General features: G+C 44.0%; 1 protein-coding gene across 2 annotated transcripts in view; it reads right to left on the reverse strand.

The window, feature by feature from the left end:
- Positions 1 to 15,077, reverse strand: part of zdhhc9 (zinc finger DHHC-type palmitoyltransferase 9) — a 30,048-nt gene extending 14,971 nt beyond the window's left edge. Inside the window, exons 1-3 of one of the 2 annotated variants that reach the window (XM_064329282.1) lie at positions 14,461 to 15,077; positions 13,981 to 14,225; positions 547 to 707 (exon numbers count right to left, since the gene is read on the reverse strand). In XM_064329282.1, the coding sequence (XP_064185352.1) occupies positions 547 to 707; positions 13,981 to 14,147 (328 nt within the window). In that variant the 5' untranslated portion in view covers positions 14,148 to 14,225; positions 14,461 to 15,077. Of the gene's footprint in view, positions 1 to 546; positions 708 to 13,980 lie in introns of both variants that reach the window. The other variant, XM_064329281.1, reaches the window with a different exon arrangement.
- Positions 15,078 to 18,371: the final 3,294 nt, after the last annotated feature.

Consider the following 18,371-nt stretch of genomic DNA (forward strand, 5'->3'; position numbering starts at 1 on the left):
CATTAAAGAATCCTGTAACGTATATGGCAATGGGATGGTCACACACAGTCTGTCTGCCGACCAGTGTCATTAGTCCATCATTAGAGTTTAAGTTCTCTAATCACACAAAGAAAAAAGAGGACAGTCCAATGGCATCTGTGAGTCTGTCAAAGTCATGAACACAGGAGGCCAATGAAAAGCCAGGTGAGGTAAAAATAATGAGTGCGTTGCCAGGAAGAAAATCTGAGCACAACGCAGGGGAACTACAAGCACAGAGCTCACGGATGAGCAGTCTGGGCAGCCTTAATAAACTTAAAGCGTAACAGACATAAATAAGTGAACAGCTTTGGGCTGCACCCTCACCGAACAATAATTTATTTTGGTGTGTGTGTGGGGGGGTGGGGGGTGGTTTTGTTGCACTATTCCCTGCAGGTGGAGACGTGTGGGGTTTGAGTGTAATGACACCTCCCGCACATTCACCCCTCCCGTTCCTGCAGAACTCGGCTGGGTTTTTCGAGAGGGGGGCGAGGGTGGCGTTAAGTTAAGGACCTCAAAGGGTCGGCCTACCGATCTCCATCTCGATGAAGGTGGCCTCGTCGGGCAGGGCGCGGGGCAGCACCCCCGGGTCACTGAAGCTGGTCCTCAGCAGCATGGCCATGACAAACAGGAAGAGCAGGATCGCGAAGACTGGGATGGCAGGGGACAGGTGCACCGCCAGGTATGGACACCTGAGAGGGACAAAAAGCACTTAGAAAACCCAGCATTGAATTCCCACAACAAACAAACATGCGGGGAAAGCAAGCAAGCAAGCATGTAAAGAAACATTCGCCTTAAAACAAAGTCAACCTCAAAGCAACAAAGACATCTCAAAATGGCTCCATTTACAAAACGGTTTTCACTGATCAGGTGCTGAAACAGCCCAGCACTATGATAAAATAATCACATGACCCAGCCAGGTCTGATAAACAGACAAGGGAAGCCAGTATTTAACCACAGGGAGCCCCTGGCCATCAGAAGAAAAAGGAGTCCGAGTCCTAATCGCATAGACAGTATGCTGCAAATTCCAAATCACTCCTCCTGCCCAGTGCCCCAAAAGCACTTCTCCACAAGCTTGGCTCCAAAGTGCTGCACCACAGGCTGCTTCTGCAGCGTTATTAATAGAAGGAAGGAGTACAGCTCCCACCTCCATACACAGGGATTCGCACATTTATTACATAGTGCACGGCTGAGACACAGGAGGCCCTGATTACTTTACCGCAGTGTATTACACACGGCCCACGAGGCAATTAAAATGGAGTTACATTTATTCATTAAGTCAAGTGCAATTTGGAAAATGCAACATTTAGATCAAATCAGTGGTACGTGTTTTAGGGCGTGTGTGTTTTTAAACATTACTTCAAAGGGGCTTGAGAAAACATCACTACCCATTGGAGTTGGCAGTGTTCCTAGTTTTCATTTCTTACCATATTTTTTAGGTGTTGTGCTTCATTATTTTTGCATGCCTAACCTGTGGAAAGTAGCCTACAAGCATAAAAACGGTAGTTATGTAACCAGCACCTAATAATAGCCTTCTATTTATTTCTAACCAATAATAAAATGGTTTGCAGCTGGGGTAGGCTAATGAAAAATGCAAACAGATTAAAACAGATGAATGCAAATTTAAAGTTCATACATATTGACTGAATTTAATCATTGTCGCTTGTTTCAACAGTATCCTGTCATTGTTTGATGATGTTTGGTGTAAACCATATGAACAGACACATTTTTCTGCATTGACAGTTTCTGGAACAGAATGTTTTATTTTGTCACACTTCTGTTCTGGCACCCCCTCGGTACCATTGTAGTGCCGTTTTCCTGCACAAATCATGTCTAATTGACAAGTTTGGAATAACAGTTCTTGTCACAATTCTGGCATCAAGCCCAGAGGACATTTAGTGTATAGACTTGCTTTGGGTCACAAACCCTTAGCCTCTAGGAATTTATGCATTGGCTAGAGAAACATTTCATCTGGAGTTCATCAGGCTTGTAACACGTCAGTTTCTCCATAGCGTCTCTGAATGTTTTGGCAGGTTGGCTATTTATTGTTTTTACCGCACAGTGCATCTGCTGAGCCAGTGTTCTTTTTTTTTTTTTGGTTGTTCAATCTTATTTTATGTTTCCGGTATTCTCAATTTTACACTCTCTAGCCAACAGGTCATTTCAATGAGTCTTTTGCCACATTCCGGGATTAATGTGAGCTCCGCCCCCGAACCCTTGTCACGCAACTCCCTGAGCTGTGCCAGCAGGGCAGTGCTTCATGAGACGTCCATTTGCAGGTCCACAAATCTCACAGAAACGGAATACCAATTAAGGTACTGGCTATGGCCCGACAGCAGTGTACCAACTGCCAATCTCATTTTGCATAGGTCAGGTGGGGGTTTTATTGGTGGTCTGAACCATGCTCTGTCATGTATTCCTTACAAGCACTGTGTAGCACAACTTTCTGCACGGATAAAACCTTTTTAACAATCTTTAGGGAAATGGCAAACGAAATAAAATTATTGAAATCTATCCACCATTTAAAGCTAACTTGTGTCCTGCTGCACTCTCCCTGCCCCCTCCACCCAACTATAAGACAAACATTTTAACTTACAAAGAATGTAAGTGTGTGTGTGTGTATGTATGGATGAATCTGCAAGCTGCAGAATATAGCCTATAGAGCCTCAGCTCTGCCTTTCAACACCATTCAACGCCATCAGATGATCAAAAAACCCATTTTCATCACTGTCCCCTCACTTCTCATCCACTCGATATACAGCTTCCTCAGTGACAGGCCTCAGGCTGTTAGGGCAGGTTCTGTCACATCGTCAAACATCACCATCAACACCGGAGTACCCCAGGGCTGTGTCCTGAGCCCCATTCTGCATACCCTCTGTACTAATGATTGAGTCAGCTCCTCTCCCTTCACCACGTACTGTAAATACCTTGATGACACAGCCATTCTCACACTCCTGCATGACAATATCTCTATTACGGCTCACCAGCACACCATATCTTATTTTTCATCATTTTCATGATTACATACAGCTTTGAATTCTTTGGACTCACACTGGATAATAAACTTACCTTTGCCCACCATATCACCAACACCCATAAACTCTGTCAAAGGCAAATGCTCTCTGCCAACTCTGCTAACTCAAGGCACTTTCCACAGCAGGCCACAGCATGTGCTTCCGCGCTACAAGAGCATCATCCAGTCACAAACAAGAGCAAATTCAAGGTTATTGGTCTTCCCACCCGTAACCTTTCAGACTTCTGTGATAAGGACATCGCACACAAAGCACTCAGTATAGCCCATGTCCTGGATCACCCCCTGAACTCATGTTTTTACCTGCTCCCCCCTGGCTGTAGGTACAGAACTCTACAGCCATCTCAGCACTGAACAAACACCCATGTTGACTGTGTCACCTGTACACCTGTACATGCATATATGTATACAAGTCTCGCATGTTCAATGTGTATAAGGATGCTTGTTTGAATGTACTGTATGTATGACGTGCACCATTTGTGGCTTTTTGTATGTGTATTGCATGTGTACCGACTGTGAAGACACATTTCTTCTTGGAGGACAATAAAGAATCTATCTGAATCCACCTGTGTGCACGATAATGGGCAGACACTGTGCACTTGGTTGCTCAGAGACCTTTTCCGTTGACATTCCACCAACATTTATTTTCTTTCCTCTCTAAAAAAGAAACTCAGGACAAAGGTACTAAAGAAAGATATTATAAGGTTTTAAATAATTATAAGGATTTCAGGCATTTCAATGCCCATTCTCTGCACTTCAATAAAGGGTTGCACAGTAAAGGTACACAGAAAACACACGTAACGATTCCTGCCAATGTGTCCTGCCAATAGATGACAGAGAAAGGTATTATTTTGTTTATTGTTTCTGTTCCTCGGGGTTGAATCCAGCTCTGTTTCTCTGTTGTGTTTCCCCTGATTGCATGCCAGGTCATCTCCATTGCAGCAACAGCAAGAACGGAACGTACTGGGGGCGGGGACGGGGGGGTGGGGTGTGGTGGGGGTCAGCGTGAGAGAGGCCTGCATGGTAGCTTGAGAGTAATCGCACACCAGACGACAATCAGGGAAACAAAGTCCACCTCTTCTGATACTGTGTGCAGATTAAAACAGGTAAGTCCACATGCCACTGCAGCAGGTGCTGAGGGTTAGGGCTTTTCACATTGGGGGAGGGGGTAGGGAGACAGAGAAGAGAGAAAAAGATTTTTAAAAGAACCAAAAAAATCAAATCCGTAAAAAAAAAAAAAAAAAAAAAAAAAACCTCCGGTTCAGGTTTGAGAAAAATGCCTTAAGCTTGTACCGTCTTTTATTATGATTCAGCAGTGGGCAGGAAGTCAATTGAGACAGCAGATCTTTTTTTTTTTTTTTAGGGCTGGGACCTGTGACTGGAACTCACAGCCTGTCAGTGATGTATGGTTTCTGCACCGATGCCTGGTAAACACTCCGGATGCGCCCACGTCATCGGTTCCCATCAAAACGCCATGCTTCCCGCATCTCGTCGATTAGTTCCTTTCCACAGGCCCCGCGGAAAATCTCATTCCAGGCCTATCAGTCACGAGGAGACTCAAAGGGAGGTCCAAAATTAAACTGCGATTTCTTTTTCATTTCGCGAATAGAGTTTTTCATCCAAATTGCGATCCATCATGGTCAGGCTTATCTCTTTGAGTTTAGAAACTTTTCCTAGTATATATTTCCTTGGGATTGCCACCTGTTTGAGACTCAGCCGAGACGTTTCTTATTTCCCTTTAGTCAATATATATACAAAACATTTATGCTAAAAAAAGGACTCCATCTGGTGTGCTGTCGGGTGTTTTTCCCTCTTCTAATTACAGCGAAAGCAAATTACTTAAAGTTTAATTTTTACATTTCTTCCACAGCACATATGTCATCATTCTGTGTAAATTGAAGCTTTTGCAAAATCAGTCGAGACGGCCAAACCCCCTCACTCGTGTAATTAAACGAATCTTGGTGGCTCTCTCATCATTGCATCATTTCCCTCTGGGGTTTAACTGCCCCAGTAAAAGGGCACCTCCAGAACCAATACTGCACTCATTTATCATCCTTTCTTCCCGTTCACATGCTAGGTTGCATTTCTCAATGTGTCTTTTGTGTGGTGGTCATTTTTCACTGGCCGTCCACCGAGCGCTGACCTACCCGAGAGGGAGAGGAGGACAGAGGCACAAAAGCCCTGAATGTCGGGGTGTCTGTCTGTTTATGTTACAATGACTCATATGCACACACACACGCACGCACAGACACACACACACTCACACACTTGCAGCTGCATTCACACATACACACACATACGCACACACACACATGCACATACACACACGAGACAGCCAGAAGCATTCACACACTTGCAACTGCCTTCACACATACACACACACCGACACATATGCAGATACACGCACTTCAACGACACATACACACGTTCACACAAATAAGCACATGTGTACGCGCATGCGGGCAGTACATACACGTACGTGCACGTACACACACATACACACGCGCACGCACACACACACACACATACACACACATACACGCACGTGTGCACATACACACTGCGAAGGCACTGCACCGTTAAACTGCGGCCTGAAGTCATCTTTTTTGCCTGCTGCTGACAGGATGAAGGCTCATCTCTCAGAGGCCGCACCCAGTGACAGATTAAGGCTGAGGGTGCATTCAATCAACACGGCCGCTGCGGAAGACACGGCGGTCCGCAGGCCGAGCAGCAGGTGTGGGCGGGGCCGGCTGGTCTGGGACTGGGGGGGGGGCGGGGGAGCGGACGCAGACACCACTACCCCTCTCGCCCTTTCACGTCATACGTCAGCCAAACGGACACATCATCGATGCAGGGAGAGGGAGAGGGGATGAGAGACAAAGACAAAGACAGGGGGAGAGAGCCAGCCCACACCGCTGTGCGTGAGCCGCTAAGTGAGATGATAAAGTGGACCGGCGATCGCTGCATCTTCCAAACCTCGGGACGGGCGGGGCACGGGCAGGCGTGTGCTTTACATGCGGAAGCACGGAACAGAGACCCTCCCTCCCTCCCTTCTCTCGCATCACGTGTCACCTGAGACTGCAGGTTTTCAAAAATTACCGAGTGATGTCATCAGCCCACCCACAGGTCCCCTTTATGGTGAAGACTAATGAAGGATATAAATTTATAATAAAGTCATAAGACAGCCTGTCTTATAAAAGTCCCAAAAAGGAGACAACAGTCCACCGGGGAGACACCCCCACTCCCTAATATTGACCATATTCTTGGAGGTTTCAGAGGCTAACTGTGAGCTGCATTCAGATGTGTATGCCCCCACCCAATAACCCCCCCCCCCCCCCCCCCCCCAGTGCCAGAACTCCTCACAGACACTCACTGCTTTTCATCTCATGATCTCGGTAATGTCCCTGGTGATGACACACCACTATAGCTCTACGCACTGTTTTTTGCAATTACTGAAAAATGAAGATAATGTTTTAAGGTTTCACTTTAATAATATAATACTTTGGATATACATTATAAACCATAGCTGACCCTCGCATATTTTTGTTGCGATACTCAAATGTTAGTCCCCATGTCATAATGTCAATGTCATAACATTCATGAAAGGGGACCATCACAAATGTTGCCCCATGACTTTACAATCTACATGTGTCATAATCACTTGATTTCAGTCGTCGGGCAGTTTCTCAACCAGTCCTGTCATGTGGTACTCCAAACAAAGCAGTAAACTAAGAAAGTATCTCCTGACAGTTTGGTGTAGGCACGTACACATACACACGCCCACACATAAACAAACATGCACGCACACACATACACACACACACAGACACACACGCCCACACATAAACAAACATGCACGCACACACATACACACACACCCACATGCCCACACACATACACACACACACCCACTCGCCCACACATAAACACACACACACACACACACCCACATGCCCACACATAAACACACACACATACGCGCACACACACACACACAAACACACATACATACACCCACATGCCCACTCATAAACAAACATGCACGCACACATACACACACACACACACACACCCACATGCCCACACATAAACACGCACACACACACACACACAGCCACACGCGCACACACAAACACACATGCATACACCCACATGCCCACACATAAACAAACACACACACACACACACACCCACACACCTCAAGCCCAACAATGCCCAGTACCGCATAGGCCTTTGTTTGGCATATTAAGCTCAAACACAGGCTTCCACAAAATCAAACATTCAGCCCATGCACTGACACTTCAAAGAAAACATATTTCTGGTCAAAACAGACCATGCAGTATTTTTTTAAGAGCCTTAAAGGTCAATCAGAGGCCTTGTCAGAACAAAGAAACATTTACCCAGCAGTGACATCATTTTTATATGCAATAAATTGACCTGAATTGAAGTGCGGTCAGGTGGTATATTCAGCTAAAGCACTAAACCTATTTTGCAGTAATGCAACCCACCATCAGTAATCTAATCCTCACCAAAGCAATGTTGTGTACAGCAGCCCCAAGGGGCGGAGCATAACTGGTTATTGTGTTGCCCAGAAAGGGAAGGCAACCACAGGTTGACTAGCCCACAGGATTATCTCCTCATCGTTGCACTCTATCGCCTCCTCTGGCCAATCAGGGGTCAGCTATGTTAATTGCACGGTACAGTAGCTATGCAGCTCAGCTGGTCAACTACAGAGAGAAGGAAATGAATTGGTGGCTGGATAAGTGTGCTTCAGAGGATGCCCATGTTAGCCTTACGTCTCCATGCTAAAATTGATGTTTCATCAAAGGAACACGCTTACAATTATGATTGGCCATTCATAATTTTGAGTATATGAAATAAATGTTGGAAAGAACAAGCGGTAATTATCACTAGTCAGCTAAATAAGGAGTCTGAGGCTATAATTTGGAGTTTATGTTGTGAATAATCTACTAATTGGATGTAAAAAATCCGGTGAAAATTAAAACCTGAAATATTCAGTTATACAGGCCTGTTAAACCTGGGGACCCCCAGAGGTTTAGTGCGCAGTATTTAGTGTTGTACATGTGAATACTGCCCATGGTCTTGTCTTGCAAAGCAAAAGAAATACCTCTCCCCCCATGATGGAGCACTGTGGACAAAGTCCACTGTGGGGCGGCAGCGTAACCTAAATGTCACAGATTCGATTCCCGGGTAGGACCCTGTCGTTGTATCCTTGAGGTAACAGCTTCAGCTGTATGAATGGATGCAATGTAAATTCTCTGTAAAAAAAAAAATTGTTGCTCTGGAAAAGATAATGTAATCACCCTTTGGAGCAGGATTTGCATTACGGTCATCTAATCTGGTGCCGATATCGAGCGGCCTGCACACAGGGGTGGCCTCGCATGTAGGCCGCGGCGATGCTCAGGGGTGGGGAAGCCGACACAGGCAAGCGATGCCCGCTAAACTCATTAGCCTGTGAGCGACGCCTCAGTGAGCATCAGACCATCTGCTACTTCACAGGGAGTGTCGTGCCGTGACTTGCCTTGACATTTCGCCACTGCCGCCAAAAAAATGATTTTGCACCCGGCCTTAAATAAGCAGTTTTAATTACACTATTCACTAAAAAAACCAAAGGAGGATATTTCAACTATGCTAAAATATAGTATAAGAAGAAGAATAGAATAGGTGCCTATGGTTTGAAGTGAACAGTGCCTTTTAATTTAGAATTTACCACTTTGTGAACAGAAGCAACTAACAGCACACATTACAGATGCTAATGTTTGCAGAAAATTAAGAGGCTTACAATAAAAAAAAAAACACGCAGGCAAATTCTGCCCAGTCATTGTACTGAGGGAAGAATGGAAACACTGTACTTCGCAAATGTCTGTGGAGGATTTAACATAACTGGGAAAAGCACTCCGCAGCAGATAATGTACCTTTCCTTTTTCATTGTGAAATCCTTCCAGCCTTTGCACTTACTCAAGAACATAAAAATCACAACGCCGTAAACCTAAACTGCAACCCGAGGAAGTAATGCCTTAGTGCTCCATCTCAATACTTTTGATCTTTTGTGGATCTTTCTGCTTAGACTCATACAGCACATGTTGTCCAGCAGCAGACTATAGTGCTGGAGAAACACGTATAGGGCGGGGCGCCCAACTGCGGCTAGTGGGCTGACGATAAAGTGCTTCTTACCTACCGTCAAGATAATCCTAAAAGATGAGTTTAATTTCCATATTATCCAATGCCGATGCAGTAAAGCCATTTAGTCAACTGCACCTTTTTTTCTTTTCTTTTCTTTTTTTACTGATGTAAAAAAAAAACTGAGTCTGTTTATGAACATTGACCTCCCAGGCTACACTCTATCTGCATTGAGCTATTAGCATACTGGAAACAATACACAGCAACGGCAAATCAATTACGTACTATGGCATCAGAGAAATAACCCCAGTGGTTAATCTAATTATATCAATGATTCAATTTTGGGCACATGTAATACTACACTCCTGTCCTCAAGGGGTGGGTGGGTGGGGGGGAGGTAAGGAGAGGGGAAATCACGCAGCTCAAAATCAATTAAGAGCCCGCAACAGCAATCCAATCCACTCCTGCTTTTTGTCAAAAGGAGGAGATTGGAGCATTAGGCCCGGAGACAGAGCTGCCGTCTAAACGCTTACAGGCTGGCGGTGTCCGGATCAGCCTATTAGGGATGAGCCACAGCAGTAATCCACTCAATGGCGGGTGGGGACCGTGACATTGGGGGGCTGCGGGGGGAGGGGAGGGGTTCATTCCCATGTACTCATGATGCCACCACCACTCGGGCGTGGCAGAGCACAGTGCGGCGATGAATTCAAGCTTGTTTGCGGTGCTGAGGGGGAGGGGGGGTGGATCTTCTTTAGAAGAACAAAAGAAAAAAGTGGGGGGTTAAATGATCCTACTAAAAACAGAATTAACAAAAACCAAGCGCAGTGTGAATCGTCCGACATGTTGCTTACAGCTGAATAAATAAAGAATCTAATACGTATCAGTAGACAATCGTTCAAGGCACTGAACACCTCTCATCACCCCCAGGATAGAGGCCTCAGGGCCCGATCTCTGGCCCGGTTATTGAATCACCTTTACCCAGACTCACATGGCACGGTCTGTGGAGCTCCTCTCCCCTGACCTCCTAACACTCCGGTAATATTAGTAACAGCTGACAGTCAGAGTGGTGTGTCTCCTGACCCGACTCCTACTCTGGACAGCCTTAAAGCATACACCTACTTCCTCATTCCTCATTCTATGCACAGGCAATGAGCCATAGCATCACCACACACACACACACACACACACATACACACACACACACACACACACACGCACAAGTGCACATGTCATTGCACGGTCACAACCCCAACACATATCTGCACGCACAGCCCAACTGTGAAATATTCACAAGCAAAAAAACCCAGACTGCTCCACCCCATCTCTCCCCAGTGTGCAGCCTACTGCAGGACAGATCAGGGTGAGAGCTGGGTTGCTGCAGAGCTCACTTACAAACAAACCAACAGCCGAACATGCTCATCTTCAATAAGAGACCAGGTCCAGCTCTGGCTGAGTCACACAGTCATAGCACACAGGGAGCAGGCAAACGTCAAGTCATGTGCGGGAATAACCCCAAAGCTGTCCTTGCATACAGCATCGCAGCAGTATGGTTACAAAATGAACAAAAGGTGGAAAGAAAGGGCAATAAAATGTGTAACAAAAATGTTAACTAGTGCAATAAGGCAAAAAGGTATGACTATCACTTCGGTTAAGAGCACCTGATAAACGCCTAAACGTAATGTAAATGTTTCCTCTGTTTTAAGAGTGGTCCTCAATGCCCAATATAATTAAACAGTGTATGTGCTGTTTGAATAAATAAGAGAAAGTGTAAGAGTTTGCGGAATGCTCTCCTGTCGAGCGTTCCAATCATACCAGTGCCTTTGAGCAGCCCGTGGTCGTCAGCCATTGCCGCTTCACAAAAGAAAGCATTTCTGTTAATAAACTGTGACCCCTCGGATGGCGTTGACCTGCTGTCTCCTGCTAATGACCAGCGATAAAATGTCTGCTCTGCTCATCTGCTCTTGGACTGAGCCCAACCTCCTCAGAAGGACACTGCCTCTCTGTTCTACATATCTCCTGCTCCATTTATTCACAGAATATCCCCTTTGCCCCCCCCCCCCCCCCCAGCTCACCCCTCAACAACAACAAAAAATACAACACAGACACACAAATAAATCCCCTGCTCTTCTTCCACGGATGATGAAAACCTACTGAATTACAGAGAATAAAGAGGGATCTCTGTGAGATTTTAATGCCGTGTGATCCCTTCTAAAACGATTAGCCACAAGTTGTCGGAATCGGGCTCCCTGAATTATTCAGCTTTCCTGGCTGGCTGTATTCTCCGATGGGGCTGCGCAAACAGGCACACCGGTATTTGATCGAGCTCCCAGGGGTCAGAGTAACAGAATTCAGCACAAAGCCGTTTCCCAATCTTTGCCCTCCTTTTTGTGCGCGAAGCAGGACAGGATCGCAGACTGTATTTTTGCAGAACACAGAATACCATATTCCTGCAAGGAACAACCATGGAGCTCACGGCCTTTGTGGTAAAATGCACAGATGGCAGATTTCCACGCTCCTCTGTGACTGCTGGATTGACTGTTGGCTTACATGCAGATTATGCACTGAGAATTTAATACCACGCTTTCATGAAAACTTGATTCAAGACATTTATTGTGGAGTCTGGAATTTTATCCAAAAAAAAAAGCCATTCAAGTTTAAATCTCATAGAAAGCTCTCTGGCTTGGGATAATATCAGCCTTCTTGGAGCTCATGGAAAACTCTGGCAACCTGTGTTCAAGGTGCATCGGTCCTCCAAATAATCTGCCATTGCACTGTGGAGGAGATAAATCAAAACTGGCTCAAATTGCTCAATAATGGAGAGTGCTGAATTACACCAGTTTAATATTCTCCGCCGGGGAGAAACAATTATCAGATTGACTAACATCTCTCAGGCTTATTTTGGGCTCCAGATCTCCCTCAGCCTGGCAACCGATGCCCGGTTCTTCTCTGCAACAGAGACACGTCACCGGCAACGGCACTGTGGGGGCAAATAGAAGCAGAGAACAGAGCCACTGCTTCCGATGTCCAATGAACAGAGGCCTGGTGAACCACAGCCAATCAATTATGTTGGCACTGCACCACAGCCAATCACAAGTCTCACTGGGCACTGGAGACAGATTAACAGCCCTCATTTTTTAAAGGCATGACTTTAAAACACAAGGTAAATTTGGACATCAAATCCAATATCTCACACCCATTTTGACTGGAATCCTAAGAGAGAACACAAATGCATTTTCAGTTGTTTTTCAGTAAAAAATGAATCTGTAAAAGAAAGATTATCTCAGGACAGACACGTGTAAGAGGTCAAAAAAATTCCCAGGCCAATTTCACTGATTGTCAGGGTGCAGAAAAGTGTCTATAATATAGATTCTATATCATTGCATCAATTATCAAGTTTGGATAGTTAATTGATATGATTTGATTTCCACCATCCCATGAGAGAACTTAAATTATAGCATAGCGTTATTTATTCATGAAGCAAGAACTGTCAAATTCCTGTAATGTGAGGATATGTTATTTGGGGTGGGGGTGATATCAGTATTCGTAAATGTTACAGCATAAAAATTACTATTGACTATTACAGATGGGTAAAACCATCTTCCTTCCATGTGTCAGACAATGCATGTACCCATCACCAAGTACAAACCCTGCTTTTGATCAAATTTTGCTCAGTCTTGATTTAGCTGTGTCTGCCAAGGAATGTGTGTGTGTATGTGTGCGTGCGTGTGTGTGTGTGTGTGTGTGTGTGTGCCTGTGTGTCTGTGTTGGGGGGAGGGTCTATTAGGCAAAACACAGCCCTTAACACTAAAGAGCAGTCAAGAGCATACTCATGCTTTTCCCCGTACAACTGCCATCACTGCATCCTTCATACAGTAGCATACCGTCAGAACCCCCCCACCCCAACCAAACCCCACCCCCCAAAGACACAAGGGATTGATTGTGTCCCAGTCCCAGCAGTCCTCTCTGCCATTCAGCAGAAAAGTCCTGCCCATCAGGTCAGCAGAAACAGCAGAATCATCAGTTCAATCACCTCCACTCACAGCAAGCCTGCCTGCCATCCAGCCCAGCAGGCCACTTACTGCTGCCTTTTAACCGCAACACTTAAGTTTGATGTGCAAGTTAAATTTATGCTCCCACGAAGGCCAGCAACGTGAACCAGTAAACTGCTGAAACAGCACATGCTACTATGTGTGGTCTTTTGCACCATAAACATCTCCTGATTAGACAGTTAATAGATTCTGCAGTCTATGAGATTTAAAAACTCCCCTGTAACCCTAGCCCCACCCGTGTCCTCAGTCCATTTCTGCACAGCCTAGATTGAACACTGAAATAAAGCAGATCAGGGCGGGATTCATTTGAATGTGTGTGTGTGTGTGTGTGTGTGTGTGTGTGTAAAATTCTGCCCACAGTTCTGGGAGAAAATTCCTGTGCACTTCCGGGTATATACCACAAAATAAACAATTGATGTGTTGCAGTTTTGAGTAGATCAAGTAGGCTAAATGAATTTTAGGCCAGAGTTGTGGTCATTAAATCTCTTCAGTATAATCAACTGCTTATACGTAATGAAGCCTACAGCGCTATCCCAGAATACAGTCTTCTGCATTTCATGAAAATCAGACAGGGGAAGCCTGCGTGGGCGTTCAATATTAAGAATCCTCGCGGGTTACAAGGTACTGTATGTAAAATGAAAACGCCCCAAGTATGACACAAAGATATGTTTCCTGCCATTTCATTAGGCTACCCCATTGAAATCCCAGCCAACTACGCAATGAAGGGTGTGCAGTCATACTTACTCGAACGCAAAGAACAAGGAGCAGGTCCCCAGGATGAGAAATAAGGTTAGGTAAAACACGCCTTTCTGTCGGGCCATCATCACGCGTCCGTCACAGCAGAAAGTGTTCTTGCCCGGGAGCTTTTCCCATTTTCGGGTGACCTTCCTGGTCACCATTACCGCCGACATTGTGATGTTTTTATCATTTACTTCAAAGTGAAAATGTTTTGAGCACCGCGAAGACAGTCACGTCAGTTCCGTGGGTTTCTGAATTCCAAAATATATAAGTTCTAAGTCAGAGAACGTGGTCATTCCTCTCCCGTGTTAGGCTATATTACACTACACAGACTACATGGCTATCAAAATCTGTGTAAATAACCAAAAGGTTAAGGAACTGGCAACACAATGCAGTCTTATAAGCATTTACCTTCGCCGAGAAGTTAAATATTTTCCTTATTTACAAGCCATAGTCTTTGTTGCTTTCACAATATTATGTTCTCACCCCTTCTCTTCCACTGAGACGACTCAATGTATCAAGAAATCGGCATACTTCATCATTTTCAAATGTCTTTGGTCACTTATGATACCTGATATAATACTGTTAATACTCAAACAGTTAATTGGCTAGAGCAACGCATTCATCTGTCGGTCCCGAATTCAAAACAATGATTTAAGCCCATATTTTCCAAACAAGTGAAGTTGTCCTCTTTTCAAAGCAACATTACCATCCTTTGTCCAAATAATTTCCGTTCCGAGATGAAAACAACCAGCTTTCAAAATGCCACTGAAAAATGCTTTAATTTTATCCAACTGCTTAGCAGTTCATTTCGACCCTTTTGAAAAAAATCCATAACGTTTGACAGGCGCATCCGACAGTGCACATACGCTGGCTCGTTGACATTCCTGCTATTGCATTAAACTGATTCTAATACTTATAATGAAATTGCAACACAAAGTCACTGAAATTCATAAGTGAGTATACGGTATTTGAGTTCTGCGTTTGCCGGAAGGTCCTGAAAACAGCGACAAATTGCTAGAAATACTTTGGTTCCACTGGCGACTCTACTTCTCCCGCAGGGCACTAGCCTGGCTCATTTCTAATCAATGAGAGCAGGAAACACGCCTAAGATTGAAATGTCTCGTCTTAAAGCGACAGTTACTGCTGCTGGAGCGAAAATGAACAATGGATGTCCTCGAGCGAATAAACGTATAAATAATTCTACGGTACCCTTGGATATACATTAAGGAAATTAAACATTTAATTGAGTATATTTCATAAGACCTTCGCGGGTGCAGTCAAAAAAATAGTATAATCTGACAACAGTGGTAAAATGCACAAACATGTGTGTATGATAGGACAACAAATGTGTTAAATTACGTCATATATCCATTATTTCCCCCTGCAAATTTCGAACCAGGAAAGAAACTCGAAGTCTCCGCATGGCAAAACTGACAGGCTATAGCATGACAACGCGCTTCTGTTATTTCACTGACCCCCCGAACGCATAAATAATCGTTCTTTAATCTTTCGGCCACACAAACCAATGACATTCGTGGCAGTTCAACAGCGAGATTTTCATTTAAAACAATTTTACCCAAAGCCATATATGCCAAACAAACAAACGTGAATGCAGTGTTACAAAGAAATTAATTAGTAGAGGAAAATTAATTAAGTAATTAAAATGACTGTGTTTGCAGTAAATGAGCATAAGCAACCCTCAAGATATTGACTTCTGTATGATGTACAAGATTCTATATTATTATTATTATTATTATTTTAGCAAAACAACAATCCCATCTTTCCTGCCTGAAAACTGCTAAAACAAAACCATCCACTGATACCCCTGTGCACTGGAATGATACAGTAGACTGTGTCCAACAGAATTCGCCATTTGTATCTACCCGGAAAATTAATAATTCATGAACACCCATTAGGGATCTGGACAAACATGTCACTTTGGCACAGGAGAGCATGGACATTTTCCCCCCTTTGGAATGCAGTCTGGAGACCCAATGTCAAAAGGAAGGTCACAGCACAAAGATGTGATGTCTTACTGATTCATTAAGCAAAAAATTATTAATTAAAAAAAAGCTGACTATGTAAATGGGATCCTGTTGTGAGACCCCTATGAGTACTCCTGTTCCACATAAGGCAAGAGGGCTCCTGAGTTTAATCAACCTTTTCTCACCTTCCCCCCCCCTCTTTAACCACCGTCCCCCTCCCCTTGTGCATCATCGGCCCAGCCCTGAATTAAATCTACATAAAGCACTGCAGAGAGCAGCTCTGCCTCCGCTGAAAAGCATCCGCAGGAGCCATCACCGCTGGTGAGACGATAATAGCGGGAAAGGGGGTGGGAAAAAAAGCAAATGACTGTCTCCCCTTCCGGAAGGGCTGGGCAGGAGAGGCAGTAAGCGCACTGGAGCTGGAGCCACTCTGCATCATCACCAGGGATTCTTTCTATTTAAATCCAGGCTGGTGTGCCATTGGTAATTTATGACCTGCCCGATCCTGCCAAGGCTGAGCTGTAAAACTGCAGCTTTATTGTTCCCCCCTCATCCTGCTTCATCCTGCTCGCATCACATCCTGCTTGGAATCACAATCTCGCACTGGATATCAGCTGAGATGAAGGGCGAGGGCTCGCTGGGGCAGACCTTATGCACTGCTGCTGCTATGGATTTCGGTAGGGGAGCACTCACATCAACGTGAAAAAAAGTGATTTGACATCCGAACATGTAATGAAATGCAGTAAGAATGCGGGTCATGTATCTGATATCACATAATCATTCTCACGAGTCAGAAAAAGTGAATGAAAGAAATAACATTGTGCCGTTCAATTATATAGACATGCCTTATCCTAACATTAGAATTAAGAATGTAAACCTCCCAAGAGTCTGTCACAGATTCATTGGTCACTTAAGATAGTCCTGACAAATTGTTTTATCTATAATTATTTATTCATAATTGTAAAAATGGGAGAACAATAGCATGAGGGCCATTTTTCCTCCAGGGAGATGTCTCTCTCTACAGGAACATGAGATATGCATGACTAGACGTAAGTGGGTTTGCATGCAAAATGGCTATGTAATATAGGCTGCTCCCTCTTGAATTCATCAATGTCAAAGCAATGCCAGAATCCTAATAAGTAAAATATTTAAGTAGACTAATTTCTGTCTGTTGCTTTATTAAGAAGTATTTTACACCTCACTTACACTGCAATGTAAGATCAGTTGTAAATTATGTTGATTAAATGTTCACTTTCATGCCGTGACACTCAGTAAATCGAATAATTCCAGAAAATTATGAAATTGGATTCAACACGTGGTACTGCTTCATATTGCAGATACATGTCATCTTGTCATCAGATTACAGAAGATCATACTTGAGGGGTCTATACATTTTTAAAGGCTCAAATAATCCACTAGAGATCCATGACAATGCCCTCAGCTTGCATGCAGTAATTACACTTGTGTAAGTTTTCCCTTTTATTCACTCAACAGGGAGCTACAGAGCGGGCTCTAAATCTGTAAACAGCCACTGGCACAAACTCATCATTTATCTCTAGCATTCTTGGCTAAGTGACTTTAATATGGGTGGTACGAGTTTGTGTGTGATGTTCTTAGACCTAATTTATCCCCAGTTAATGATTGAGATTGTGGGAAAACTGGGGAATCTGTTCAAGAAGAGCCAGGAAAGAATCAGTAATCACACAAGTCATGCCCAGGCTGGACTGGTTGTGAATCTGAGGGGATGGTCTCCAACAGTCTTTACTCCTCAGTGGGTCTGCAGAACCTCTTCCTCTATTGTTCTATATTTATAAATGGAATTAAAATTGGTTTATTTCCACATAATTTTTCTTCAAATGTGTGTACATCTATCCATCTATCAATACACACAAACACACACAAATTTTCCCATATTAAGCGATTCAATTTACCAGCTTCGTTTCCAAACTAATGCTCTGACATCCAATCATTTAATATTGATTTGAAAATATTTTGAAATGACACATAATCTATTTCTTTTTAATAAGAAACCAGAAGTACATCATTTGGAACGCTCCTTTAAGAAATTATCGTATTTCCATATCTAGCCAAACACCGGTAATACTTTATATAACCGCTTTTTGCCCACCAGAATGGAAAAACAAAGGCGCCACACAAGCAAGCGTTTTAAACTTGCTATCTGGCTCCACACAGCGAGTATTAAATGTTATTACAACACGTGTGGTTGTTTGTTATGCAACTTAAATTTGAAATTAAAGAGGGTGTCTGTGTGCAAGTGCTAATAAAAAATTCAAATCATGCGACACGCTAAAATGTGGGTTTTATTTCATACCATTCCAATAGTTGTGTCCGGACTAGCAACTAGGCCCCTTACTACACATAAAGTTTTGTAGTTCAAACCTTGTACGA

Source organism: Anguilla rostrata, chromosome 3 (genome assembly GCF_018555375.3).
Source record: "Anguilla rostrata isolate EN2019 chromosome 3, ASM1855537v3, whole genome shotgun sequence".
In the NCBI taxonomy this organism is placed as follows: Eukaryota; Metazoa; Chordata; class Actinopteri; order Anguilliformes; family Anguillidae; genus Anguilla; species Anguilla rostrata.